The sequence below is a fragment of the Macaca fascicularis genome, chromosome 11 (genome assembly GCF_037993035.2).
Source record: "Macaca fascicularis isolate 582-1 chromosome 11, T2T-MFA8v1.1".
Lineage (NCBI taxonomy): Eukaryota > Metazoa > Chordata > Mammalia > Primates > Cercopithecidae > Macaca > Macaca fascicularis.
The window spans coordinates 116,319,955-116,347,520 of record NC_088385.1 but is presented as its reverse complement, the minus strand read 5'-3'; the positions used below and the strand labels follow the sequence as shown (position 1 = coordinate 116,347,520).

Sequence of the window (27,566 nt, the reverse complement as noted above, 5' to 3'; positions counted from 1 at the left end):
TAATAAGTGTGCTCTATTATTAGTATTAATAAGGACAATAAAATAATACCCTTTTATAACCAAAAAAAGTTGGTGCTAGCCTCCCGCCACATGAACGTATCAAGGGACCTCTGTGACCCCTTCTTAACAGTGATTCGCATCTGTCAAACATCATCAGTAATCCTTGAAACAAACTAACAGAGCCCACCTGACTACAGGAGGGAAGGTATTAGGTTGGTGCAAAAGTAATTGTGGTTTTTAACTTTTTTGAAAAAAAACACTAAGTTGTAATTACTTTTGCATCAACCTGTAAAAGGCTTGGAGAGAAAAGGTAGCCATCTTCTGAATCATTCATTCTTCCTGCCCCAGCAGTAAAGTCTGGAGATCTCACCTGAGGACCTGCCTGTGTCGCAGAAATGCCAGGTAATCATTAGTGATCTTGCACGGGACTCGTGGCTGAGAACAGCTTCTCACTTCAGAAAAGCTTGTTATTTTTTCTGGCAGAAGCAGAAAAAAAAAAAAATCCAAACTTAGGGTTAAATTTTATAGGTGTGGCATCATACATCTTCCTGAGTAAAAGTAGTAACTACAATGCCAACGGTTTTTTAAAAATACCACTGGGTCCTCTTTATTTAGTGTCTCAACTAAATGTTACACTGTATCTCTTCAATCCTCACAGTTTAAAGGGAATATGTTGAAAATAAATCCCAAAGTTGTTGAATTAAAGCTGTGATGAGAAGCAACATAACTTAGAAGTCATGGAATGTTAAAGAGCTATTGAAAATCATATTTGACTTTTTTTTTTTTTTTTTTTTTTTTTTTGAGGCAGTCTCACTCTGTCGCTGAGGCTGGAGAGCAGTGGCATGATTTCGGCTCACTACAACCTCTGCTCCCAGGTTCAAGCGATTCTCCTGCCTCAGCCTCCCAAGTAGCTGGGATTACAGGTGCCTGCCACCACACCCAATCTCGGCTGGGATTACAGGTGTGAGCCATTGCATCCAGTCATGTGTGACTTTTTTTTTTTTTTTTTTTTTTTTTGAGATGGGGTCTGGCTCTGTCGCCCAGGCAGGAGTGCAGTGGTACGATCTCGGCTCACTGTAAGCTCCACCTTCCGGGTTCACACCATTCTCATGCATCAGCATGTTTGACATTTTTAATGATACGGAAAAATGTTTATGCCTTAGAAGTGAATAAAGGGCTGCCTGTGGACCAATAAGATCCCAATTACCTAAAGAAAAATGCGCGCACACACACACACACACACACACAGAGATACAAAACTAGCATGAACTATACCAACATGTTACCAGTGGCTGTTCTGAGGTACTGAAATTGTGGGAAATTTTCCTTAATTGATCTGTATTTTCTGAATTTTCCACAGAATGCACATGGTAAAGCAGCACTGCATAGTGAGGGGCACACGGGCTTTGGGAGTCACACGGAGTTGGAGCCAGTCCCTAGCTCTGCCACATAACTATAGGGAGAATGTCTAAGTTTTTTTTTTTTTTTTTTTCAAGGCAGGGTCTCGCTCCATCATCCAAGCTGGAGTGCAGTGGTGCAATCATGGTTCACTGCAGCTTCTACCTCCCAGGCTCAAGCGATTCTCCCACCTCAGCTTCTCAAGTAGCTGGGACCACAGGTGCACACCACCACATCTAGCTAGTTTTTAAATTTTTTGTAGAGGTGGGGTCTCACTATGTTGCCCAGGCTGGTGGTCTCAAACTCCTGGACTCGAGATCCTCCTGCCTTGGCCTCCCAAAACGTTAGGATTACAGGTGTGAGCCACCGCACTTGGCCCTGAGTCTTTCCATCTTCATCTATTAATTGGCTTAGAGGTTGATAATGAGGACTAAATGTGATGATGTGTATCAAGTACCTATGGAGGTACTTGAGCACACAGTGTAGAGTGTATAGTCAATAAGTCTAACTGGTGTATTTTTTTTTACAGACACAAGGATTTAAAAAAAAAAAAAAAACCCTTCACCAGAGGCTCCAGACATTTCTCACCCATTAACTTTTTTCCTATCTTAAATGCACTAAGATTCACCAGTCCTGTCCCTTGGGTTATGAACTCCTGGCCCTGCCGTTTAGACTAACAGATTCAAGCTCCTCAGGACTGCAAAAGAGCAGGGCCTAAGCCATGAGTACAATGATATGCTCCCTCCATGACATGCAGACAGTGCCTCAATGGCAGAGGGTACATCGAATTAGCAAGGGAAGAGGGAGCCTCTTCCTAAAAGAAAAACAAAGTTGCATGCAAACTGTGCCTAAGTACTGTAAGACAATCTTAAAACTTTCACTTCTCCCAGGGGGCCTCCCAGGATACAAAATTACTCTTATCCCCTTCCTTGAGATTATCATCCCTTCAATGTTATTGGTTGATTTCTGTTTATACCATATAATAGCCTACACTTTACAGTTTTTCTCATCCTTTCCTATACACCTTCTCCACCTGCACAGTGTATACTATAGTTCATCAATTAATAAAACACACAATCAAGTGTTTATTAAGTACTTATTTTGCTAAATGCCATGGAGAATCAAAGAAAAGCCTGTGCGCAGCAGAAAAAGGCTTGTATCAGATAAAGTAGGCCTTGGTTCTTTTCAGTACTCATTCTATCTGACATTTAGCCAAGTTACTTATCCTCTCTAGGCCTCAGTTTCCTTATGTGTAAATCGAAGGTGATAACAGTGTCTATGTCCTAGGGTTGCTAAAAGGATTAAATGCAACATTTACCCTTCTTGTACCTCAACTTAGTCATCACAACATTGTGATTAGGATTAAATGGCAAAATATTAATAAGGGATATCTGAAAGCATGTAGCATGTAAGTGAGCTTTACTGTATTGTCCTTAAGAAGCTTGCAATCCAGTTAAGGAAACAAGAATCATATAGGTAGAAAGATGAGAAAGTAAGAGGTTGGTGACAACCAAGATCATTTAAAAAAGTAAATGAGTACCCATTATGTGTCAAGTCCTTTATAAGTGATCTCATCTAATAAGGACAGGAATCCTATGAGAAGATCACTCATGATCTCCTCTAGTCCAGTTTAGACCATTAGCATGTGGCAGAGTCAAGACTGTAATAACTAAGAGACAGGATTCAGACTCTTGTCTTACCTCTATATTTCCAAAGCTGAAGCACCATAAATACCAACTGCTGACTGAGCCAAGAGTATTTTCCCTGTACAGTAGGAAAAGCTGGGCCACCAGGTTTAATGACCACCACCATTTGTTCTGGGTAGACAGTGTATCAGACACTGTACAGATATTTAACCGACTTGTCTTTTCAACGTTCTATCAGGTCTCGATAATCTTTTGTTTTTGTGAGACGGAGTCTCACTTTGTTGCCCAGGCTGGAGTGCAGCTGCGCGAACTCGGCTCACTGCAACCTCCGCCTCCCAGGTTCAAGTGATTCTCCTGCTTCAGCCTCCCAAGTAGCTCGGATTACAGGCGCCTGCCACCACGCCCGGCTAATTTTTGTATTTTTAGTAGAGATAGGGCTTCACCATGTTGGCCACGCTGGTCTTGAACTTCTGACTACAGGTGATCCGCCCGCCTCGGCCTCCCAAAGTGCTAGGATTACAGGCGTGAGCCACCGTGGCCAGCCTCAATAATCTAATTTTTATTTAAAGAATAGAAAACAGGACTTAAAGAGACTATTCATACTAACAGCTATTATTTATTGAAAGCTGCCGACTATCTAGGTGGATGCTTTTGAATCTGAATCCATGTATATCCAAAGCAATTATTACTAGGTAAAATAAACAAGATCTAGGGCTCCCCCATTCACAGAATGGCAAAGCAAAGAGAAGCCGAGAATGCAAGGTTGCCTGTGGGGCTAAGCTGGACTCAAATTACGACCAAATTTTTCTATATTCAGAACTAGGTGTCAGGCACAGTACTAAAACATATTTCACACCTTCTGTGAAACCTGCTAATTACTCCATTTACACAGAAGGAAACTGAGGCTCAGAGAGGTGAGGGAACTCACCCAAGGTCACACAGCGAGCGAACAGTATTCGAACTCCAGTTTAGGTGAGTCCTGGGTCCCGGCGTCTTTCCTCGGCATCAACAACCACAGGAACAAATCACCCAGCATTAGTCCGTTTATAAACGCCTATCGTCCCAAAAGTGAAAAGAGGTGGAAAGGGCCGCGGAGAGAGCCCCTGGAGCACACAAGCCAGATTCCAGCACTTGTTCCTCCGACCTGACCAGTCAGGGACTCGGCCCTACAGCCACCTCTCTCAAAGTCCCCCGCCCCACCACTCGGAGAACTGACGACCCAGTTGTCACTCGCTACCCGCAGGCCGACCTTTATTCGCTGGAGGTCCCCGCACTCGGGTCGGGGCCGCAGCTGCCACTGTCTCAGCCCAAAACACCCTAGTTCTGCCAGACCCGGGGTAGCAGCCGAGGCACAACCGCCATTTTGCCCCGGGGTGTTTGCTTTCAGAACTCCGCCAGGAAGCAAGCATCCAGTTCCGGAAAATGACAGTTCCGCAGAGCTTCTTCGTCCGGGATGGAAAACTTCCCCACACCTTGTCCTCCCCTCTGGCAGCTGAAATAGCGGTGGCGGGATAAACGCCTTACCCAGCCAAGAGAAGCTGGCACCCATTCCAGCCAGGGACGTTGGAAAGAAAACTGCCCCCTAGGCGCACAACGGACCGTTTAAGACGTTGCTCTCTGCGGGGCGGAAGTGGGGTGCGGACAACGGAAGTTACCGCCCCGGCCCCGCCTCCGCCCCGGCTGGCGTGAGCTGGGTGTTTCCTGCCTCTCACAGTCCGGGTTTGGAGACTCCTGCGTCCTCCGACTTTTCATGGTAGGGAGGGCGGTGCCCACCGACTGGGGGCTGAAGGCGGCCGAGGGAGCTGGGCAGCAGCAGAGTATAAGAAGAAGGGACCGAGAGGAGGGGGTGCGATGAGGGGCAGTTGCGATAGTGGAGAGGCATTTGGGGGATTGGTTGGGGGAAAGGCCGGGGGTGGGGGAAGGGCTTTGGGTGGAGAATTAGGGGTGGTGGTGGAGTTGGTGGGGGGGATCCCTGGCGGTTTGGAATCCGGGAAGCACATTTGGGCTTGGGGAGTAGATAACGTGTGTGCGTAAGGAAGGGGTGTCTCCGAGTGAGTCCTGAACGCTGGTTGGAGATGGGAGTTGGGGATTGCGAGGAGAACAAAGAGATGTTAATTGAAAACGGACATTTGGGGTGGAAAATGAGGATTTGGAGGATTATGAAGGAGAATGGGCAGGTTATGAGAAGGTGAGGTAGAATTCCTGGGGGCGGAGCGTTTGGGGTTTTGGAGGTTGTAGCTGGAGTCGCTGGGTTTCCAGGAAGTGGGGAAGGGGCTCCCAGGTGCGTCTGAACACACGGGCGAGTGGGGGAAAGAAATCGAGGGAGCCCAGCAGGCGGATGTGCTGTTCAGTGCTTGGAATTCTGGGGAGAGATGCCAGGGGCCTGAGGTCAGGATACCTGCGCCACGAAGTCCAGTGCCTCAGCTGGCGTCTGGGTACCTATCTGTAACTTCCGTTGAGGCCAGAGGTGACCACGCCTAAGGAGCCGGAGGATGTCTCAAGATCTGTCTCTCAGCTGTGGGGTGTGTCTCCTTGGGATCCTCTAGGGTCTGTTCCCTGAATAGCTCATTGTCCCTGGGTAGAGATGACCAAAGATTGGCCCAGATCTTCTTTCTTCTTGCTTGCTTGTTTGTCACGTCCCTGGAAAGTGCAGTCTTTAGGGAAAATCAGTCCCAGTGACGCTGCTGAAGAAAAATCAGTTATCCTGTATCTGACTTTGACTTGTCTGTTCCATTTTGTGCAAAATAATGACCAGCGGAGTGGAAGAAGGCAGCATAAACCAATGGTTCTCAAACTCTGGTCCCACCAGTAGCAACACCTGGTAACTTATTCAAAATGGCTGAATTTTCAAGCGCTATCACAGACTACTGAATCAGACATTCTTGGGGTGGAGCCCATCTATCTGTTTTAACAAGCCTTGAAAAGGGATTAGACTAATGATTTCTTGATTTGGACTGTGTAATGAAAGGGGGCATAGGAGTTGGGAGTCAGAGGGCTCTTATAGGTGTGATTCCTAGTTTTCTCCCCTAAAAAGTGGGGTTGACGATAAACGTCTTTCTCACTAGACCATTGAGAGAAATAGGCCAATAATTTGTGTATTAAACAGGAAGAGAAAGCCATTCAGTGGGACAGTTGAAATTGGCGGTAGCTGTCTTATAAGCAAATTTTGGATGTAAAATGCTGCAGTTATGTGACTGATGTGACTTAGTTTAGTTGAAATGTAACAGCAGACTTTTCTGAGTTGTAGAAATGCCCTCAGTTTGAGAAGATTTTATAACTAGCCTCAATACAGTGTTTCTTAAACTTCTTTGCTGTAGGAATCCCCTGAGGTGATGCTTTGCCTCACATCCCTGGCAATTCTTAGATAAAGCTGGTTAAACACCTTAGCTAGATGGCAGTGAGCCCTGGTCCCATATCAGAATCCCCCAAAGAGCTTTTTAAACACTAGTGACTGATCAGCCACCCCTCCGCATCTCTAAGATACTGATTAATTGATCTGGGGTGTAGCCCAGGCAAGCACCGGTGTGTGTGAGTTCGTTTTTGGTTTTTTGAGACAGGGTCTTGCTCTGTTGCCCAGACTGGAGAGTGCACTGGTGTGATTGATCTTGGCTCACTAAAGCCTCACCCTCCCTGCCTCAAGCAATCCTCCCACCGCAGTCTCTCGAGTTGCTGGGACTACAGGTGTGTGCCACCATGGCCGGTTAATTATGTGTGTGTGTGTGTGTGTGTGTGTGTGTGTGTAGAGATTAGGTCTTATGTTGCTCAGGCTGGTCTCGAATTCCTGGGCTGAAGCAATCCTCCTGCCTTGGCCTCCCAAAGTGCTGGGATTATAAGCGTGAGCCACTGTGCCTGGCCTAGCATCATGTTTTTTAAGTACACCCAGGTGATTCTAGTAGCCAGGGTTGGGAACCACTGGTCCCACAGTTTTAGAGGCCCAAAGGAAACTACACAAAGGACTAGGTGCCAAATACTTTAACATTCATTCTCTGAGGGTTTTGAAGATTATGACTTTAACACTCCATTTTACAAGTTAGGAAACTGAAACTTGGGTTAAATTGCTTGAATTTCACAAAGGAAATGGTGGAACTGGGTTGCAATCCAGGCGTGCCAAGACTATCCAGTTTTCCTTAACACACACACGTGCACAAGAACAAAGCACAAAGAAGCGTATAGAAAACGTGGGGTCAGGGATTTGGTGCCTTTTTTCCTACTGTACTTGCCTGAGCCTCCTTTCCAGTCGATTTTCCCCCTTCAGCTGATTTTTGTATTTTCATGCATGCATACAATTGCTTCTTGCCTGTGGCTCTGAAGCTGTGAAGTGGGGGCTGGCTTTGGTTTATGGTGTTTTGGTTTGTTTTTATGTGTCAGGTCAGGAATTCACTGGGCCAAGACCATGGAATTAATGGTAGCTTAAATAAGGGGTACAGTGCTTTTTAAAACAGTGGGCTGTAATCTTGGTGGGCTTTAAAATCTCGTGGGGGAGTTTTAAAAATTCTGTCGCCTACACATCCCAGACCAATTACATGAGAATTTTCTTGGTAGGACCTAGGTGTCAGGAGTTTTGAGCTCCTGTGTGATTTTGATTATCACCAACTGGAGAGCCACTATTTAGAATCAGCAATATTATATTCAGGGGTGATGGAGAGAAGGGAGACTGACCATTTAACTGGAATAAACTTCTGATTGAATCAGATCCGTAGCCAGTATCTCAATTATTCATTGCCTCTCTGTTTAACGTAACCAATTTTGCTGTCTCCTGCCTCACCTCCCCAACTTCATTAGTAATGAAATCAAACCTTTGAAACAAGTCAAAAAGCAGGATACTGGCCAGGTGCGGTGGCTTATGCCTGTAATCCCAGCACTTTGGGAGGCTGAGGCAGGTGGATCACTTGAGGTCAGGAGGTCGAGACCAGACTGACCAACATGGAGAATTCCCATCTCTACTAAAAATAGAAAAAGTTAGCCGGGCGCGGTGGCTCATGCCTATAATCCCAGCACTTTGAGAGGCCGAGGCAGGAGGATCACCTGAGGTCAGGAGTTCAAGATCAGCCTGACCAACATGGTGAAACCCCATCTCTACTAAAAATACAAAATTAGCTAGGCGTGGTGGCGCATGCCTATAATCCCAGCTACTTGGGAGGCTGACGCGGGAGAATGGCTTGAACCTGGGAGGCAGAGGTTGCGGTGAGCAGAGATCGTACCATTGCACTCTAGCCTGGGCAACAAGAGCAAAACTCCGCCCCTCCCCCCCAAAAAAAAGCAGGATTCCAGTAGCAACAGCGGGGAGAGTCCTCCCTAGAGAGATTTGCTGTGGGGGTTTCTGGTTCACTGCCTCCTGTCCTCAGTTCACTGTAACTTGGGCTCAAGGACATGAATGCTGCCAAAACTTTTCCCCCAAGGGCCTTGCCTCCTATTAGGCTGACTGACCTTTGGAGGGGGTGGGCTCTGGAAAGGTTCAGAGCTTTTGTTGTCTAATCTGGAGCCTCATTCTAGATCAGGATGGCTCCTGCCTTTATCTTTTAGTCATGCCGTCTGCCATTAGAGCTGGATGCGGTTTCCAAAGAGGAGAAGATAGTTTGAGACTTCGGGAGCATTCTCAAATTACCATAATTTGAGTGTTTCCTATCCGAGTGTTTACTCAGAGCCAGGGAGCCCTGTGAGGGAGGTGAGGCTGTTGGCCCTGGACACAGCTACTAAGTGGCAGGGCTGGGGCCTTACACGCAGGTCTGACTCCAAACCCTTCGCCACACTTTACCTCACAACTATTTTCAGGGCTTTTTGTACTTTTTAAAGACGGGAGGTGAGGCTGACCTTTCTCAGCTTATATATCATAGCTCTCAATCTACTAGGTGTGATGGGCTCTGGGCCAGCCACCACTTGCCCATGTCCTTCACTGGCCCCATCACTGACTCAACTCCTAGCTTGAGAGTGACTGACCCTGTCGGGGCTGTGGCATCCAAATCCACAAAATGGAAATAACTTAGCTGTCTTCCAGCATTGTTTGGATTTGTAAAAGGCATGTGGTGGTAGAAATTAAGTGGTCAAGGGACATCCAGGGGCTTTCTGGAGCCATGAAAATGTTCCAAGACAGCTTGATTGGCGTGGGGGCTATACAGGTGCAAGTATCGACCAAAACACATCGAACTGTACACTTAAAATATACTTTATTATGTGCAAATTATCTTTAAAAAGGTATTGGAAAGCCAAAAAAGGTACAGTCATGCACCACATAATGACAGTTTGGTTAGTGACAGACTGCATATATAACAATCCCTTAAGATTAAATGGAACTGGAAAATTTCTATAACCTAGTGATAGAAATTATATATAACTATAACTATATATAATTATATAATGTATAACTTTAGCTGTCATTTCAGTTGTAGCACAACATATTATGTGTTTGTGGTGATGCTGGTGTAGACAGAATTACTTTGCTGCCAGTTGTATAAAAGTCTAGCACATAAAATTATGTACAGTACATAATAGTTGATAATAGTAGTAAACTTGATGTATCACTGGTTAATGTATTTACTATTAATGGTTATTTTAGAATATACTCCTATACTCCTTCTACTTGCTTTTTTTTTTTTTTAAGTGAAAACTGTAAAACAGCCTCAGGCAGGTGCTTCTAGAGGTATTCCAGAAGAAGGGATTGTTATGGGAGATGACAGTTCCATGCCTGTCACTGTCCCTGAAGACCTTCTAGTGAGACAGGATGTGGAGGATAGTGATACTGACAATCCTGACCCTGTGTAGGCTAGGCTCATATGTGTGTATTTTGTAGTTTTGAACAAAAAAGTTTAAAAATTAAAAAAAAAAAGTATAGAGTAAGTATATAAAGTATTTTTGTAAAGCTGTACAAATATGTGTTTTAAGCTGTGTTATTACAAAAGGATCCAAAAGTTAAAAAAAATTAAAAAGTTTTTGAAGTAAAAAGTTATAGTAGGCAAAGGTTAACTTATTATCAAAAGAAAAAAAAAATTAAATAAATGTAGTGTGGCCTCCCTGTGCAGTGTTGATAAAGCTACAGTAGTGTGCAGTAATGTCCTAGGCCTTCACATTCACTCACTGTTTGCTCACCCAGAGCAATTTTCAGGCCTACACACTCCATTCATGATAAGTGTCCTATACAAGTATGGCATTAGAAAAAAATCCTTCGTATCATATATTTACTGTACTTTGACTTTACATGAAGTATACTTTATGTACTTTTTTGTCTGTTTCATGATAGGCAGCTTCCAAAATGCTAGATCATTTGCATTTTGGGGTAAATTTCCTTAACACATACCCTCACCCATGACCATAAGCCTTTTTTCCCCCCCCTTTTGAGGTCTTCACAGTTCTTGGAAACTATTTCCATAAGCTACTCCTGTCATCCCATGGACAAAGGATGTTTCTGAGGGAGGCAGCTGGTCATAACTGTTAGTGTGAGGTCTCTGGGGACTGATTTCAGAGGACAGCTACAAGGGAGGGTGACTGCTTCCTCTGGACCGCTTTTGTGTGTGGCATCGGGCAGCAAGACCCCAGGTGAGCTAAGCCTGAGCTTTTGCAAACGTACTTTCTTGTGACTTTTCTTGATGAAAAAGGAACTGTTTCTTGAGAAAACGTTTCTTTCCAGGAGGCTGTTCTTTCTGTTTCACTCTGCAAGGCCCTGACCTGGCAGGTGATATCCAGGCCACTGTTGGGTGCCATGGAGGTGGGGAGAGTTGGCCAGAAGAGTTGGATAACCTTGAATTGAATATCGTCTGTGACTGTTGCATTGCCTCTGCTGTTGCAGGCTGCCACCCTTTACTCCCCATCCCGTTTACAAAAATAATGCTTGTGTTTTACCAGTTATAATCGTAGTACCCATTCATATAATCTGGAAAAGCTAGACAATTCTTTTTCAGTTTCAGGGAATAGTTCAAAAAAGTTATGTGCTGTCAGTGCCCTGCAGCCAATAACCACGAGGAGCATACCTGTGGTCAAGCAAAGCTGGGTTTATTTCCTTGTTGCATTGGGGGAGAACTGTGGGACATCTCAGAGAAGGTCTGGGCTTGTGTTGGGTGATTTGAGAGAGAGAGTTCAGAGAAGTGGGGCTTTGCTCTGTGTTGGATGCTGCTGGGAAGCAGGGCTAATTCTGTGATTGAGTCTCAGTGATTCCTGACTTGAAAGCAGGAAGAATGGAAAGAGGCTAAACCTCTCATTGGTAAAGCAGTGGCTGTAACTCGTATTAGCCAGGATAGGGGATCTTTGGTCATTTTTGTATTTTGTTGGATAATGTTTCTGTTTTTGTCTATGTTCAGACATGATTGAATGGTCCTGTTTTTGTCTTGTCGCAAGGTCACAGAGTGGCCTTGTCTGATGGTGATGTGCTGTGAGAAACTGTTGATGTTCAGTGGGAATGGTCAGGCCAGCCGTGGGGGCCTACCCCAGATTCATCAAAGATTCTGCCCACCCTTGCACATCTCCAGCTCTACAATTTTACCTGTTCATTTCAGACATGTTTTCTCTGAGTTCACATGTGCCGGATACCAGTCTCATTTTCCAGGCCTGCGTAAATCAGCCACTGTATCCATTTCTTTGAGATGTGCCATGCTCTCAGGGAGATTGTAGTGGGATCTTGCTCTTTTGGGCCGCACTAGTCTAGGAAGTCTAATTGTGCAATAACTGGGTTCCAAAAGTTTCCATGTCTGTTGTTTAGTCCTCAGAAACACCTTCTCCCCACAGGAAGTGATAGGAGTGTGAGCTGGAATCCCATTCAACTTCATAAAAGCTTATTTTATCTGTGATGCAGCTGAAAGATGACACTTAGCTATTCGGTGATACATGGCAATAAGGAAATGTAAAGAGACCTGGGCAGTGCTTTAGGCTGCTTTAGGGTGCAGCCAGGGTGTTCATGTATACAGGTGCTAGGCAGAAAGGAGGTACTTATAACATAAGAGTTAGCGGCACACTTATGCCTGTAGGGTCGGCAGGCAAGGTCAGTGTATGAGGCTATCTGGGTGGGTTTTGGGACAAACTAGGGGATTCATGGCCCTCTTTAGGGGGCATCCAATACCCCAGCTCCCACCAGTTGTTCCCCTGCTAGCCCAGTTGGCCTCTGATTTTAAGAGAAGCCAGAAGTCCAGATTTTTCTGTGAGCGCTCCTTAGTTGTCCACATTGGAAGCAAACTTTTAAATGCTGTGTATGCGTGGCCCAAGCAAAACACATCTGGAGGCCAGATTGAATCCACAGGCTGAAAGCAGTCAACCAGGCCTGATGTCATGACCCTGTGTCCTCTCTACTGGCAGGAAGAGATGTCAGGAGAAAGTGTGGTGAGCTCAGCGGTGCCAGCGGCTGCTACCCGCACCACTTCCTTCAAGGGCACGAGTCCCAGCTCCAAATACGTGAAGCTGAACGTGGGTGGAGCCCTCTACTATACCACCATGCAGACACTGACCAAGCAGGACACCATGCTGAAGGCCATGTTCAGCGGGCGCATGGAAGTGCTCACCGACAGCGAAGGTAAGCTCACCTGCCACGTGCCTGCCCCTGGCCATGCGTTATGTGGTCCAGGAGAGCTTCCCTGAGGAAGTGACATTTAAGTTGAGACCTGAAGATGTATAGGAGGCAGCTGGTCAGGGACTCCCACCATCTTGACTTCGTTGTTGATTTGCTGTGTTACTTAGAGAAAGTCACTTCCTCACCCCGGTCTTAGCTTGCTTGTCTCTGCCATGCTTCTGTGACTTCAGAGTGAAACTCAAGCCTGGGGGAGAGAGGTGTCTTCCCAGGACCCTTGTCCTCCCAAGATGGGGTCTTGACAAAGACTCACCGACCTGGGTTTGAGCCCCAGCTCCCCAGTTCGTATCTGGTGATCCTAGCCAAGTGGCAGAACCTTTTGGTCTCGTTTTCTTCCTCTGGTGAAATGGGCATGACAGTACCTGCCCCATGGGGCCATTGGCACATAGTAAGTGTTCATCCATATATAGTCAATGCCTGTGTGTATATGTGTATGTGTATATATATACATAAATAGATACACGCGCACACGTTTTTCTTGTGGAAAGTCGTGTTAGTAAAAGGCAAAGAATCGGCTGGGCATGGTGGCTCACACCTGTAATCCTAGAACTTTGGGAGGCCGAGGTGGGCAGATCACGAGGTCAGGAGATCAAGACCATCCTGGCTAACATGCTGAAACTCCGTCTTTACTAAAAATAAAAGAATTAGCCAGGCGTGGGGGCGGACACCTGTAGTCCCAGCTACTTGGGAGGCTGAGGCAGGAGAATGGTGTGAACCCAGGAGGCGGAGCTTTCAGTGAGCTGAGGTCACACCACTGCACTCCAGCCTGGGCAACAGAGCAAGACTCCATCTCAAAAAAAAGAAAAAGGCAATGAATCATTTAGAGGGGTCTTTCATAACTACTTCCTACCCACCTGGAACCATCAAAGAGCCCCTGGCAACGGGGCTCCATCCTTATTACCTGGCTGGGTTTACCGGCAGGTCACATGAGGTTTAAAAATAGCTCCATCCTTCATTCCTTGGCCTGAGATTGCTTAAGGCCAGGCCAGGGTACAGCCTGGCTTGACCTTGACCCCGCTTTCCTGTTTCTGAGACTGGCCTTCTATGCTGCTGCCCCACCTTTCCAGGGACATTGACTTGGGAGGGTGAGTGAGTTTTCACATAAGTGGGTGGGACTAGGGGACCCAAGCCTGGTGTCCCCCAGTTCATTCTCCAATCCTAAGAGAGCCGAAGCTTGGGCTGCCCACTGGTGAGGGCATTTCTCTCTGTGTCCTGGGGAAGACCAGGGTGTGGGGCTGGAGGTTCTGCTTCCCGTGAACTCTGGTTTCTGTTCAGGCAGCAGTGAACTGAGGTTGGAGCCCCAGAGCTGCCATCTCACATTTAGCTTTTTATGAGTGGGAGGATCCCCTTTGCTGTGCCACACCCCACATGGCCCCAGAGTATCTGTGGAAATCAAGACAATAGCACCCCAGCTGCTGGAGGAAGCAGGCGTTTTCTGAGAACCAGGATTGTTGTGGTTTTTCTTGTACCCTACCCAGTCTCTGGAGGGGCTCAGGAAAGGCTGCTGAGTTGCCTCGAAAGCTGAGTGGACGCCTCTTCTCCTCAAAAGGCCTCGCCTTGGTGGCCTGATGCCATATCAAAAAAGAAACAGACTCCTCAGTCTGCCTGTCCCCGACTGGACAGAACATGCGAGTGGTACTGGCAGGACTGCTCACCTTCTCAGTGCCTGCTATGAGATGTTTTTCGCCTGGTGCTGCCTGGAAAACCCAGGTTCTCGGGGGACACAGTGTCATTTTTGACGCTGCAAACTGTGGCTTGTTTCATGTCACTGGAGCTCAGCCCCTGCTTCATATGATTATGGAAGCTCATGGTATGGCACTTTATGGGGCATTCTTTTTTTTTTTTTTTTTTTTGAGACAGGGTCTTGCTCTGTCACCCAGGCTGAAGTGCAGTAGTGCCATCATAGCTCACTGCAGCCTCCATCTCCTGGGCTCAAGCAATCCTCCCACCTCAGCCTCCTGTGTAACTGGGACTACAGGCATGCACCACCAAACCCAGCTAATTTTTTAGAATTTTTTGTGGAGATAGGGCCTCATTATGTTGTCCAGGCTGGCCTTGAACTCCTGGGCTTAAGCTATCCTCCTACCTCAGCCTCCCAAAGTGTTGGGGTTACAGCCTGAGCCACCACATGTGGCCAGTGGGTATTGTTTCATTTAATCCTCACCATAACCATTCCAGGGGTGGATACTGTTGTTACCATTCCAAGTGAGGAGTCCCCATCTCAGAGGTGAAATGCTTTTTCAAAAGCTGGTGGGACTAGAAAAGGTGAAGCTGCTGAACCCAGGACTTGCTGGCTCTTACTGCCTGCTGTGCATGGCTAGATGTGGGCCTGGTCCCAGGCCAGATCGTTTGAGTGTGGCATCCTTACGATTTAACTGCTGGCTTTGTGCTAAAGCCCTCTGGTGGGAGCCCTCGTGAAGGCCTGGGATAGTAGGCTGGGTATCTGGCCTTCTAGCCGTTGTCTGTGCCTGGCAGAGCGATCCTGTTGGTCCTTGGAGACAGCAATGCACAGCCTGACCCATGGCCTGCAGGTTGCCTCAAATGCACCCTTGGGTCTACAAATTGGGATAGACTCCCTGCATCTTGCAGCTCCATCCTGGCCTACAGGCTGGAAGCCTGTCAGCTGCAATGAAGTTTGCTACAAATAGGCAGAAATGCCAAGTGCAGCTCAGCCAGGCAGTGAAGCCTGAAGTACAGCTTGCTGGTTAAAGGACAAGGACTTTGAAGGTTCTGAACAGGGGATGTGTCATGTTGCGCAAGAAAGTGATTGCTTCAGGAGAGGGGACCTGGCATCCAGCATGGGGGAAATAGTCTCCTTTTTGCTCCGGACCCTTCTACCTGTTTGAGTTTTGTACTGTGTGCAGGTAACTCCTAAACCAAGAAGAACTTGGGTGTTGATGTTAGCCAGGCCTGGGTTAAGTCCTGGCTCTGCTGCATGTCACAGTCACACTCAACATTTATGGAGCCCTGTCTACATGTTGTGCTAATTTTGGCCTATTTGCCATTTACTGGTCCTATGACATTGGACAAGTGGCTTTTTCTCTGAAGCTCTTTCCTCCTTCCCCAGTTGTGAATGAAAATGCTTTGCAGAGTTGGGGATTGAGTGAGGACATGAGAAAGCACTTGCCACAGGGCCTGAGATGTTGGGAGAACTCAGTAAATGGGAACTGTCAATGATGGCTTTTGTTCTGAGAGTAAATGTTGGGGGGATGAGTGTTGCTGAGGGGCTACAGAGAAGCAGGTCTTAGCAGCCTGTCAGGAGAGGCTGCCTGCCTTGTCCTTCAGGGATGAGCATGCTGCAGTTCCACACTACCCCCATGGGATGGCTTTTCTGAGAAGACGAGGACACTGCGGCAGTGAGCACGCCCTTCCCAGACTCTTCCCGGAAAGGTTCAGTTCCCACAGTGCTAGAATTTTCACCTGACTCGTTGTCAGCGTCGCCATTGGTTCACAGATTTAGGTAGTGCCTTTCACAATGCATCCGTTCAGCATTTGCCTGTAGTGTTTATTTCATCCCTGTTGCTTGGCACGATACTTCCCCCCGTTGTATGTTTTCTGATGTCTTGCTAATGTATTTTGGAATGAGTGTGTAGCCTAGATTGAAGAGTCATTCATTTTGTGATTGCACCTCCCCTAGAAATCAGTCTGATCCATGGGAAAACTGCAGTTCCTGAGGGCTTCCCTGAGATCTCCAGCCCTTCTGCCTTCCATGACGATGCTCTTTTGTAAAATTCCGAAGTACCTCGGAGCTTTTAAGTTGTGAATAATACAACAAACTCATCTGTGCCACCAGGCTCAGTCCAGGCATAAAGTATGACCTGTACCTGTGGGGCCCCTCTGTACCTTCTCTGTTTGTCCCTCTCCCTTCCAAAGGTAAGCATGTGGGGTCACTAGGTGTATCTCAAGCTTGGCTACAGAGTGAGTCACCTGAGGAGGTCAGTACTGGTGCCTGAGTCCCAGCCAGGGTGTGGCCTGGGCAGTAGGACGTTGAAGAGCTGTCTGGGTGATTCTAGTGTGCAACCAGCGTTGAGAACCACAGGTGTCGATCTTCCCAGGTATTACTCTTACTATAGCTGTGCGTGTCCCTAAACAAGGCGCTATTGGTGTGCTTTTAAACGTGATGTCAATGGTGCTGTACAGTTTGTATCTGTTTTGCTTTTGCTTATGTAGCATTATGCTTGTGAGATCAATCCACAACTAAATAGCTCTCGTTCACACATTTCCTGGTGGTAGAGTGTCCATTCTAGAAGCATACAGCCGCTGCCGGAGCCATATTCTGTTGATGATCATGTAGAGGGTTTGCGGTGTTCACTGCTAGGAATGTGAACATCCTTGAACACTTTCCCCGAGCATGGGAGTTGCTCTGTGTGACGCTGCTCAGCTTTTGCCACATCATGGCACATGTAGACGATCATATTTTCACTTTGGCAGATGCGGGGCTCTGGACTCCCTAGACCCCACCCAGCCATCTCGGGCTGTGGCTTTAAGATCTTACCCACTGTTGGGAGCTCAGCCCTAGAGTTTATTCCCGGGAGGGGAATTGGGACAGCACCTTCTACTCCCTTAGATACTGCAGGAGTCCCTTCTGGAGTGGTTATGGCAACTTCTACTCCCTGCAGAAGTCTGGTTTTGCCAACCCTTGGCACTGTCCAACCTTTTAATTATTGCAAATCTGGTGAGTATGATATGGTACCTTGTTTTATTCAGTATTTCCTAATGTCTGGTACATTGAGCATGTTTTGATGCTTATTGGTCTTTTGAGTTTAATCTTTTAACTGCTTGATTGCGTCTTGTTTACACATTTGTGTTTTTCTTTTCTTATTACTTTGTAGAAGTTCATATTCTGGATCCTATTTCTTTGGGGTCTGCTGCAGATATCTTCTCCCAGTCTGACTTGTCTGAGCTTTTTTAATGGGGCTTTTTGATACCTCAAAGTTTAAATTGCTTTTTTACACTTAGGTCCTTGATCTGCCTCAGTGATGCCCACCCAGTGGGTGATTTTTTGGGACGTTTAGCAAATGTCCAGAGACAGTTTTGGTTGTCCCATCTTGGGGATGGTGGTCCTCCTGGCATCGAGTGAGTAGAGGCCAGGGATGCAACTAAATACCCTACAATGTACGGGGCGGCCTCTCACAACTAAGAATTATCTGATCCAAAATGTCAGAGTGCTCAGGTTGGAGATGCTGCCCTAGGGATTCTGATCAGGTATGAGGCAGGTTCCTAGAATCTGAATTTTTCACAAGTACCTTGGGTGGCATTTATGATCAGGGGTGTTTGCAAAGCACAAAAGTATAGAGTATAAATACCTTAGGATGGTGAAGAGGTCAGTGAAGGTTCTCTGGAGGTGGTGGGGGAAGGGAAAGGAGAGGCCAGACATCCAGGGAGAGAGGAAGCACATCGTATGCTCGCGGGGCGGGGAGGAGGGGAGCCTAGTGGCCAAATCCCCCTGACCCCCAGAGCAGCCTTCACTTCCTTTGGGTCACTGAAAGCAACACCAACTCCGTCCTGGGGGCTGGAACTTGCTGCCTCTGGACGCTGCTGCTCTGCTTCCAGCCATAATGATGAGAGATGAGATTGTCAAAGACCCATAGCTGCTTTTGAGTGCTGTTGGTAGACCCAGCATTGTGCTGTGTGCCTTCTGTATGTTCTTTCATCATATTTTTATCTCAACCCTGTGAGATTGTTTGTAGAAGAGAAAACTGCTAGACAGAGGTAAAATGAAGCACCAGTGTCATCCAGCAAGAAGGTATCAGAGCTGGGTTTCCAACACTGAACTGCTGTGCTGTGCTGAGGACGTCCTGGAGCCCAAGTCCAGTGCCGCCCAGTGTGGTCCCGGTCAGTTCTGCTCTCCAGCCTTGCCTAATGGGTCGCGGGATGACAGGCTGCCCTGAGTTGGCCAGCCTTCCTAAATAGCCCTCATGCCCCGTGGCAGCAGGAGAGAGACCCCCCACATGCGAGGAGCTGCTTGACTTTCATTTGCCTTTCTACATGCTAGGCATTTGAGCTGACTTTCAAAGGGATCACTTCCTGCTTTGAAAGCAACCACAGTATCTTAAAGTCAAAATGCTGATTGAAACCTCCTGGAGAGTGTGCCTGGCTCCCTTGCCCTTATTTGTCCAAAGTATGATTCCTTCGCCACAAGCATTTCCTGACGGCATTCTTGAGCCGGAGCCCAGTGTCACGGTCTGCCTGTTCGTTTATGGGAACTCTGGGCTGTCACTTGGATAATTGATTTCAGGGCCCTGGGTCTTCCAAGCAGCTGAGTTCTACAGGCATCAAAGGCAGAGCGTGGAAGCTTCCTCCGCTGCGCAGCTGAGTTGAATTCTATTTATCTTTTCAATTCTGGTGAAAGGAGTTTTCCTATGAGTGCCTTACTTTTTCTTTGTGGTCTAGTCCTGCCGCCTCTGCTTGGGAATGGCGCTGAACCTCTCTGAGCCTCTGTTTTATTCGTGGAAAATGCAAGGGAATGAGCTCCCCTCAAAAAAGAACTGGTGGAAAGGTAATACAGTCTTTCGGCTTGTCAGCCTTCTGAGAGAAACGTACTTGGTGTAGGCAGCACAGAGGCCTCAAGCTGGTAGACTGCAGGCCCAGTTCACCTGCAGATGTGTTTTGTTTGCCTCATGGTGGGTTGATGACAGTTTTGTTTTGTTTTAATTAGTTACCATCCTTTAAAAATCGGAATTCACAGAAAAATCTGCGTTTCTGGCATTGCATAGAACATCAGAGCTCACAGCTCTTGGGCCCACATTCCTGCCTGGCCACTCTTGGCTGGAGTGGGAAGAGCCTGCCCCTCTTGGGGGCAGGGCAAATGCTGTCCTGTCAGCCCCAGCCTCAGCCCCGCCCAGCTGCAGTCATGTATGCTGCTTACTGGCCCCGGAGGCATCTGGGTTGCATAAGATACTAATTCCGTATTTTGTTGTCTCAGATGTAGAAAGAAGTGGGGTGGGATCACATTTGGAAGTCATTATCAGGGTGATGTGATTTACTATGCCTGGGAAGGCCTCTTTCTTCCCTGAAACCAGGAGTTAACTCAGGGCTACACATTTGTATTGCATTTCCCCCAAGTTGGGGTATTCTTCCCACCTACTCAGGAAATTGGAACAGTGTGGAAGTAGGAAGTGGAAGCCGCTGGGGGGCTGAGACCGTTCCTTTAAGAAAAGGCCCAGGAACTTTAGGCTGAGCTGTTTCATCAGGGGAACCTGGAAACGGCCCTATTATCAACTTTCCTGGCAAATGATGCAAAGAATACCAAACTGTGCCCTAAAACCATGAGAGGGCACTTGGCAGGGACTGGACTTGCCAAGTTAAGTGGTAGGGGAAATCGGGCCGACTTATGACTTTGGATGGTGAAAAAAATGCGTTTGCTGCTGTCAACTTTTGCTGGCCTCTGCCACTGATCCAAGGCCCAGAATCAGTAGGGCCCAATCTGAGGAGGATGTGGAGCAGGGCACAGTGTTGTTAGGAGTGGAAATGCTGGCCCTTCTCCCAAAGTGGGGAGGAAGGTGGGAGCATAAAGTGACCGATTCCTACTGAAGCCTCCTCACGGCACAGGCATTTTCCACCTGTAATGCAGGGCAGGAGCCATGGGGACACCCCTCGCCTGAGGTCGCCCTGCTTGTCAGAAGGCCTCGACTTCACCCTCTCATCAGTCTGGCTTCTTTTTAGAGGCTCACATTTGCTGTTGGGAGATACTTGGTCTTTTCTCCATTCCTGCCTCCCTTTTTGGTACTTCCTCCTCCTAGGCTCCAGTCCTGTCTTCTCCAAATACTACTCCCAGAGACACTGCATTTCAGTAGAGGGGTTCTGAAAACCCTTAGGATCTCTAGTGGAGGAATGTCGGCTCAGTGACAAGATTAGAAAGGACATTGAGCAGCAGAATAGGGAGTTTTCCTGGCCCCCACCCCCAAGAATGTTTCACAGTGCCTGGATTTGGTCAGCAGTTGGGACCTTTTTCCATATCCAATAAAAGCTGGTTCTGTCTCCCCGTGTTGACCGAGCTGCTTGAGGGTGGGGTCTGTCTTGGTCATTCAGTAGCCACTAAGTGCTTGTTGCAGGAAGTTGTGGAATAGGACTTCCTGTGTTGGTGCTGGTCAGTATCTGGGGCTCAGCCTTGGGAGCCAAAGGTCACAGTCTGCAAGGGTGAGGCTTGTGCATTCTTAGAAATGGCTCTGTTACGTGACAGTTTGAGGGAAGCTTTGTAGAAAGAGGAAGTAGCTATTTTTTACCCCAGAAGTCTTTATTCTGTCCTTGGGATGCGGCCATTTGGACCTGTTTTACCCAGGTGTGGTACACGAGCCCCTCTTGGATGTCCTTGTCTAAGGGATATTTGAGGGTACTTCAGAAGTATAATTTTGGGCCTTAAGAGTCGGGATGTACAACAGAGCCTCAGATCAGGGTTACCTGGGGTTGTGGCCGTGTCAGCAGGGCCTGGAGGCTGTGGGGGCCTCCTCAGCCCTTACTGGACAGGTGGGCAGGTGAGGCTGCCGCTCTCCAGGCAGTCCCACTCTCCGCTGGGAGGCAGAGGGAGCTGAGAGACACCCCAGTTCAGCTCAGGGCCTCCCACGAGAGGAGGGCCCATGTAACCAGCCCCTGCCTCCTCCCCCTGCAGGCTGGATCCTCATTGACCGCTGTGGGAAGCACTTCGGTACGATACTCAACTACCTTCGAGACGGGGCGGTGCCTTTACCCGAGAGCCGCCGGGAGATCGAGGAGCTGCTAGCAGAAGCCAAGTACTACCTGGTCCAAGGCCTGGTGGAAGAGTGCCAGGCGGCCCTACAAGTAGGCATCACCCTTTCTTCCCATATGGGCGGAGAGGCACCAAGCCTACCTGCCTTCCTCATTTTCCCTCTCTGCAAATTGGGGGCGGTTTCTGTCTGACTGAGATGTTGTGAGAGTTAATGAGTTTGCCCTGGAGCCCGATTCCTTCAGTCAGAGTGACCCCTGGGAGGCCTCCCTGGAACAGCAGGCCACCTACTGTCTCAGTCCTTGCAGCCCCCATGCTGTTAGATCTTCTCATGTGTACATCTCAACCCTTCAGCAGCGAACCCCGCTGTGTAAAACTTGGTCAGTGTTCAGGACCAATCTTAGGGTTACTCTAGTCCCAAAAGTCATTGTTGGGAGCTCAGCATAATCTCTACAGACAGACACCCCTCACTCCTTAGCTGGACAGAGCAGGACCATTGGGGTAAGGTCTGGTGACAGTAAAATCCCACAAAACCAAGATGCTTCTAGACATAGCCAACACCCCTTTATTTCAAACAAAGTTACAATGTGGCAGAGCATCAGAAGCGTCCCTTTGGGTTGTCTGGGTTGTCATAGGAATCTGGTCTGTGTGCATGAGGCCCTTGTTTGGGCCTCCCCAACACCACATGTCTGTGTCTGGCCCCGCACCGGACCAGTACCTTTAACGCTGCACACCACCTCTACTCTGAGAGTCTGAACTCACTGTAGATCTAACTGAATGTTGCAGCATTTACTTTTTTATTGTTACTACGTTGTTAAAAGTGATGCACATGCATCTTTCAAGAAGTCAAATAGTGCTGCAAGGTTAACATCAAAAACACCACCATACCCCCTCCTACTCTCCTTCACCCCTGCAGTAACCTCTGTGAATTCTTTCAGCAGTTTTTTCTGTTCACATTTATGTTTCCACATAATTCGCCTGTGCTGCTCTTTATTGAATTCTCAGTTTTTGACATTATCTACTGGCATGACTATAGAAAACTAAAATTTAACTCACGTACTGCCCCTACCTCCACCCCCACCAAGCTTAGGCATACTCTTCCTTCTCCCATTCTCCTGGTACATTTCATCACAGTTCTGGCTAAATTCAGAGTTTACATCATGACGCATAAATATGGCTGACAGTTAAGCCACAGAGTGTACAATGATTATTTTCTTTCTTCTGTAACTAAGTTTGCCAGAGTTAGGGATTGCCTCATTGTTTTGTTCGCTTGATTTTCTAAATATATGTTCCTACTTCAGCGCCATGTTCTCAGCGGTCTCATACTGGTGTGTTCAGACACATCAGAGGTTCTGTTTCATCTTTGTCTTGGAGACATGCCCCTGGGTCTCGTTTCTATTAGTCTGAGGTTAGACCTCCAGGACTGACCTCCTAATTCTTTCCTCTTAGTGTCTCTGGCTTTATCCTTTTGTTCTACTTGCTCAGAAGTTTTATTTTTTCACCTTTATATTTTCAACCTGTCTATCAAAATTTTCATTTCTGCTATCGTCTTTCTAACTTCTAAGAGCCTTTTCTTGCTCTCCGAATGCCCTGCTTTCCACAGCGTGCTGGTCTTGAGGCCGTATCTGCTCTCATCTGTCCGATGATACTATTTGTTTTCTTTCTTCTCCCTTCATTATCTGACTCCTCCTCTTTTCCTCTCTTTGTTTTGGTTTTGCTCTCATGTTTAGGAGGCTTTTCACATGTAATCTGATGATGCTTGGCTGTCTGTTGAAAGAATGAGACTCTGAAAGCTTGTTTGTGCATGTATGGTCCTTGTCCACTGGGCTGCATTGTGGTGATAAGGCAGACTTTTTCAGTGGGACCCCCAGCTATCAGAATCTGTAAGCCATTTTGGGGGACAGATGGTGTTCCTGAAGAGCAGTCCTCTACTGTCCTCCTGCTGATGGGTCTAGGCCTGGCCGGCTGCCTTTGGGGATCTGGAAGGGGAAGGAGCTGGGGTTGCTGGTCACTTAGTGTGATGTTCACTTCTCCCCCCGTTTTCAGAATCGCAGCTCAGCCCTGTCCTCTACTGTGCAAACCACTGCAGGAAAGTTGCCCTTTCTTCTGCCTGCGTGGGGACAGAGATGGATTTGGGGATCTTCCCAGTGCTTCCGCCCACTGGTTTCAGCTTTCCCCCTCTCCTTGGTTAACGCTCACCTGTGACCTTTCCAGCCTCAAGTTTTTGACTTTTTTTTTTTTTCCTGGTCTGCTGACCTCACTTCTCCCATTCTTTTTCCCCTTATGGGTTTATACTTTTTTTTATTCCTCTGTAGCCATCGTAGTGGGGTTTTAGGAGCTTTTGATTAAATCACGTTTCAGCTGCTACGACGAGGGTTTATTTTTGAGTGGCTTCCTGGGCTGTGGAAAATGGTCGTCATTGTTAATACTTACTCAGCATCCTGGCCTATAATGGTCATAGCCAAAGAGCAGACTTACTGGGAAATCGAACTCCCTGTCTCCCTCATCTAGTTCACTGGTGGTAAGAATCCTCCTCTCTTCCCAGCCATGACTGCCCCATCTCCCCTTGCCAGAGCCTGTCTGTCCAGCAGGTCAGCTTTAAAAATGCAGTGCTAGGCAGGCCTCCTAGGCTGAAAGCATGTTTTGTTCCAGCAGAACAAAGATACTTATGAGCCTTTCTGCAAGGTCCCTGTGATCACCTCATCCAAGGAAGAACAAAAACTTATAGCGACTTCAAATAAGGTATGTTGGAGGCACCCTTGTGGAATTTCTTTTGCTACCAGAAATGATGGAGGTTCTTCTGAATAACTTTTGAAATAAAAACATGTGTAATTGCCTGAGTGAGGCCTGAGAATGGGTTCACAATGGGAAGCTACAGGTCATCTTTTGTCCTCTGCTATTGGGTCATGCGGTCCCCCTCTCCAGCCAGCAAGCTATGCTTGTCTGCCTCTTCTGCTTCAGCACAGGGCCCCAGCCCTATGGGAAGCCAGTAGTTCATTGCACCTGCCTGCCAAATAATTCTTCGTCTTCTTCTTTTAAAACAACCCACAGCCGGCCGTGAAGTTGCTCTACAACAGAAGTAACAACAAATACTCATATACCAGGTAAGGCGTCAGCTGGGAAAGACAGCTCCATTTACTAGGAAAACCTCCACTCACACCAGCCAGACCCAGCTCCTCTTTGTACCTTCAGATGAGGATGACCCCTCTGTACCTCTCTGCCTGGACAGACAAGTAGACAGATGGATACAGGGGTATAACTCTGAGCTCTAATTCACACATATAAAAGTCATCTTTCTAGAGTGCACAGTTTTTATTATATTCACAATATGTGGTTTTTAGTATATTCACACGTTGTGAGGCCATCACCACTATCTAATTTTAGAACTTTTTCACTGCCTGAAAAGAAACCCTCTATTCATTAGCAGTCACTCCCCATTTTCCCTCAGCCATTGCCTCCCCAACCCCACAGCCCTAGGTAACCACTAATCTGTTTTCTGTCTTAATGAATTTGCCTGTTCTGGACATTTTTATATGAATGGAATTGCATAATATGTAGCGTTTTATGACCAGATTCCTTCACTCATCATAGTGAGATTACCTAAGAGGTTTTCAGGGTTTATCCATGTTGTAGCATGAATCAATACTTCATTCTTTTTATGGCAGGATAATATTCCACAGTGTGGACCACATTTTCTTTACCCATTCATCAGTTGATGGACATCTGGGTTGTTTGCACTTTTTGGCTATTGTTTTAATACTGTTATGAACATTCATGCAGTCTTCGTGTGGACATGTTTTTCATTTCTCTAGGAGCAGAATTGCTGGGTCATGTGGTAACTCTAGGTTTAATCATTCGAGGACCTGCCAAACTGTTTTCTAAAGTGGCTTCACCATTTTACATTCCCACCAGCAATATATGCAGGTTTCTAGAATGCCATTTGGCCCTTGAAAACATATGGCTCTAACTCGGGAACTTGAGGGATGCCAGGAGGATTTAATGAAGTTACTCAAGATCTTTAAAAAGACCTGGGATACAGAGTCTCCCTTGGGCAGTGCCATTCTGCTCCTCACGGGGCTCGGTGAGGCGCTCTCCTCCACCTGGTGCCTCTGCCCAGAGGCTGTCACTCAAGCACGATGGTTAGGAGCACTCAGGCTTAGGGGCCAGGGCTGTCTTTTGGGGGGCCTGTCTGCCATTGATTAGGTTCAGCCTCGAGCAATTAATTTCTCTGATCCTAACTTTCCTTCTTGAGCGATTGAGATTGGAGTGCATTTGTCATGGGATTCGTGTGAGGTTGAAATGAGATAGTGGAGAAAGTGGGCTCAGTAAGGCCCTGCGTGTAGAAGGGCCCAGCAAATGATGGCAGTTTTTACCAGCTTGTGGTCACCGTATCAAATGCTCTTTTGCAGCAATTCTGACGACAATATGTTGAAAAACATTGAACTGTTTGATAAGCTGTCTCTGCGCTTTAACGGAAGGGTCCTATTCATAAAGGATGTCATTGGGGATGAAATCTGCTGCTGGTCCTTTTACGGTCAGGGCCGGAAGATTGCTGAAGTCTGTTGTACCTCCATTGTCTACGCCACTGAGAAGAAACAGACCAAGGTAAGAGCCTCGAGAGGACAGTTTGGAGTGGCTGTTCTGAAACACACCTGTAGAACTTCCTTTCACTTGAGCACAATACAGAGGGAAACGCTTTTAAAATGCTTTGGTTGGCTTGTGACTGCTCATCGTTAAAATATTTATCTTTTAGACCCTGCAAAGAGCCAAATGTAGGGTCCATCTGGCATTCCTTAGTTCCCTACCTTGCTGGCTTCCTTCCAAGCACGCTTGACTCCCTGACTGCGCTGGACTCTGGGGATCTCTTTTTATATCATCCTCTCCAAACCAGTAGGCTTGACCTGTCCTTTGACCTCTCCCACCGTGCCATTCCACAAAGCTGGATTGCTCTGCATAGTGCTGCTAGAGATCTGGTCCCCCCTTCATTGAATTTGCCTGCCCTTTTGGGGCTCTGCAATTGGGTTTTCTGTCTTTTTAAACTTTTAATTCACACTATACACTGTCATTTCTTTAACCTATCTAAGGGAAATCTGGCTATCCAGTGACACGCAGCAGGTCTGCTGTGGGCCGACGGTCATGCCTCTTGTCACCCTCGCACAGGAGGCTCAGGAGACTGAGCCTGTAGGTCCCCTACTCACGTTATTACTGTCCCTGCAGCTTTTGGGGGTACACAGCTCTGCATGAGACTGTAGCTGACCTCGAACAAAAAGCACATGAGAAAAAATCACATCACAAAGTAGAAACCAGAGTCTCTTTTTTAACTTATTATTTAAAATTTAAGCCGTACACAGAATTATAGTGTGGTGATCTCCCCTGTGCCATCATGCCACATCAAGGGCCATCAGCTCAGGCACTCTCAGTCTGTATCTGCTCCACGTCCCCAGCACTGACAGGATGAATTGGACAACATATTTTATTCCTAAGCATTCAAAATTATCCTAAAAGAATGATAAGGGCAAAACACTGAGGTTCTTTTTGCTTTCAAAGATCCCAGGGGTGGGGGCGAGCCAGAATCATCTGCCTCTCTCTCCACATTGGCAAGACATCATACCCCTTTTCTCCTGTGACCTGTTTCTTTTAGGGCTGTGAATTCTTCCTGTAATTAGACCCCATTCTGTCATGGTTTGATTTTTTAAAATATGCCTGGGCTGCCTCTGCCCTTGGGTATTAAAAGGAGAGTCATCATATTGATTGAGCTTTAAAAGATTAAGACTTCTCATTTTTAGAGCTTAATAAGGAACAAGGGGATTTAGAGAACACGTGATCTGATCCCAGCTGTTTCTGGATTAGCAGACAGGTTCAGGAGTGGCGTGTTCTTGTGTTTGTACAGCTAGGTATTGGCAGAGCCAGGATGGGAAGCCAAGGGCCTCTTTCTTTCTCTTTTTGTTTTGAGAGAGAGTGTTGCTCCGTCACCCAGGCTTGCATACAGTGACGCAATCATATCTCAATGCAACCTTGAGCTCCTGGGCTCAAGTGATCCTCCTGCCTCAGCCTTCTGAGTAGCTGGGTCCACAGGTGCATGCTACCACACCTGGCTCATTTTATTTATTTTTGTAGGGACTGGGTTTCACTATGTTGCCCAGGCTGGTCTCGACCTCCTGGCCTCAAGTGATCCCCCCACCTTGGCCTCCCAAAGTGTTGGGATTACAGGCATGAGCTACTGCGCCCAGCCCGTGTCACTTGACTCTCCTCTCTCATCTCCAGTCTGTTACTGAGCCCTACTGGGAAGTTGTGT

At 47.2% G+C, this 27,566-nt stretch overlaps 2 protein-coding genes across 20 annotated transcripts in view; one reads left to right on the top strand and one right to left on the bottom strand.

Moving 5' to 3' along the window:
* UBE3B (ubiquitin protein ligase E3B) overlaps nt 1-4,429 on the bottom strand; it is a 65,995-nt gene extending 61,566 nt beyond the window's left edge. For 4 of the 11 annotated variants that reach the window (XR_012420595.1, XR_012420596.1, XM_045365888.3 and 1 more), the window contains exon 1: nt 4,294-4,429. The gene's annotated coding sequence lies outside the window, so the exon portion shown is untranslated. Of the gene's footprint in view, nt 1-370; nt 477-3,972 lie in introns of all 11 variants that reach the window. The other 7 variants (XR_012420597.1, XM_045365891.3, XM_074007737.1 and 4 more) reach the window with 3 other exon arrangements.
* A 327-nt stretch (nt 4,430-4,756) lies between these two features.
* The window catches only part of KCTD10 (potassium channel tetramerization domain containing 10), a 28,910-nt gene continuing 6,100 nt past the window's right edge, over nt 4,757-27,566 (top strand). The window contains exons 1-6 of one of the 9 annotated variants that reach the window (XM_074007740.1): nt 4,757-4,797; nt 12,321-12,534; nt 21,197-21,366; nt 23,927-24,013; nt 24,323-24,375; nt 25,681-25,876. In XM_074007740.1, coding sequence (XP_073863841.1) covers nt 4,795-4,797; nt 12,321-12,534; nt 21,197-21,366; nt 23,927-24,013; nt 24,323-24,375; nt 25,681-25,876 — 723 coding nt within the window. In that variant the 5' untranslated portion in view covers nt 4,757-4,794. Of the gene's footprint in view, nt 4,891-10,555; nt 10,575-12,320; nt 12,535-18,849; nt 19,088-21,196; nt 21,367-23,923; nt 24,014-24,322; nt 24,376-25,680; nt 25,877-27,566 lie in introns of those variants that run through there. The other 8 variants (XM_005572189.5, XM_065524779.2, XM_065524778.2 and 5 more) reach the window with 8 other exon arrangements.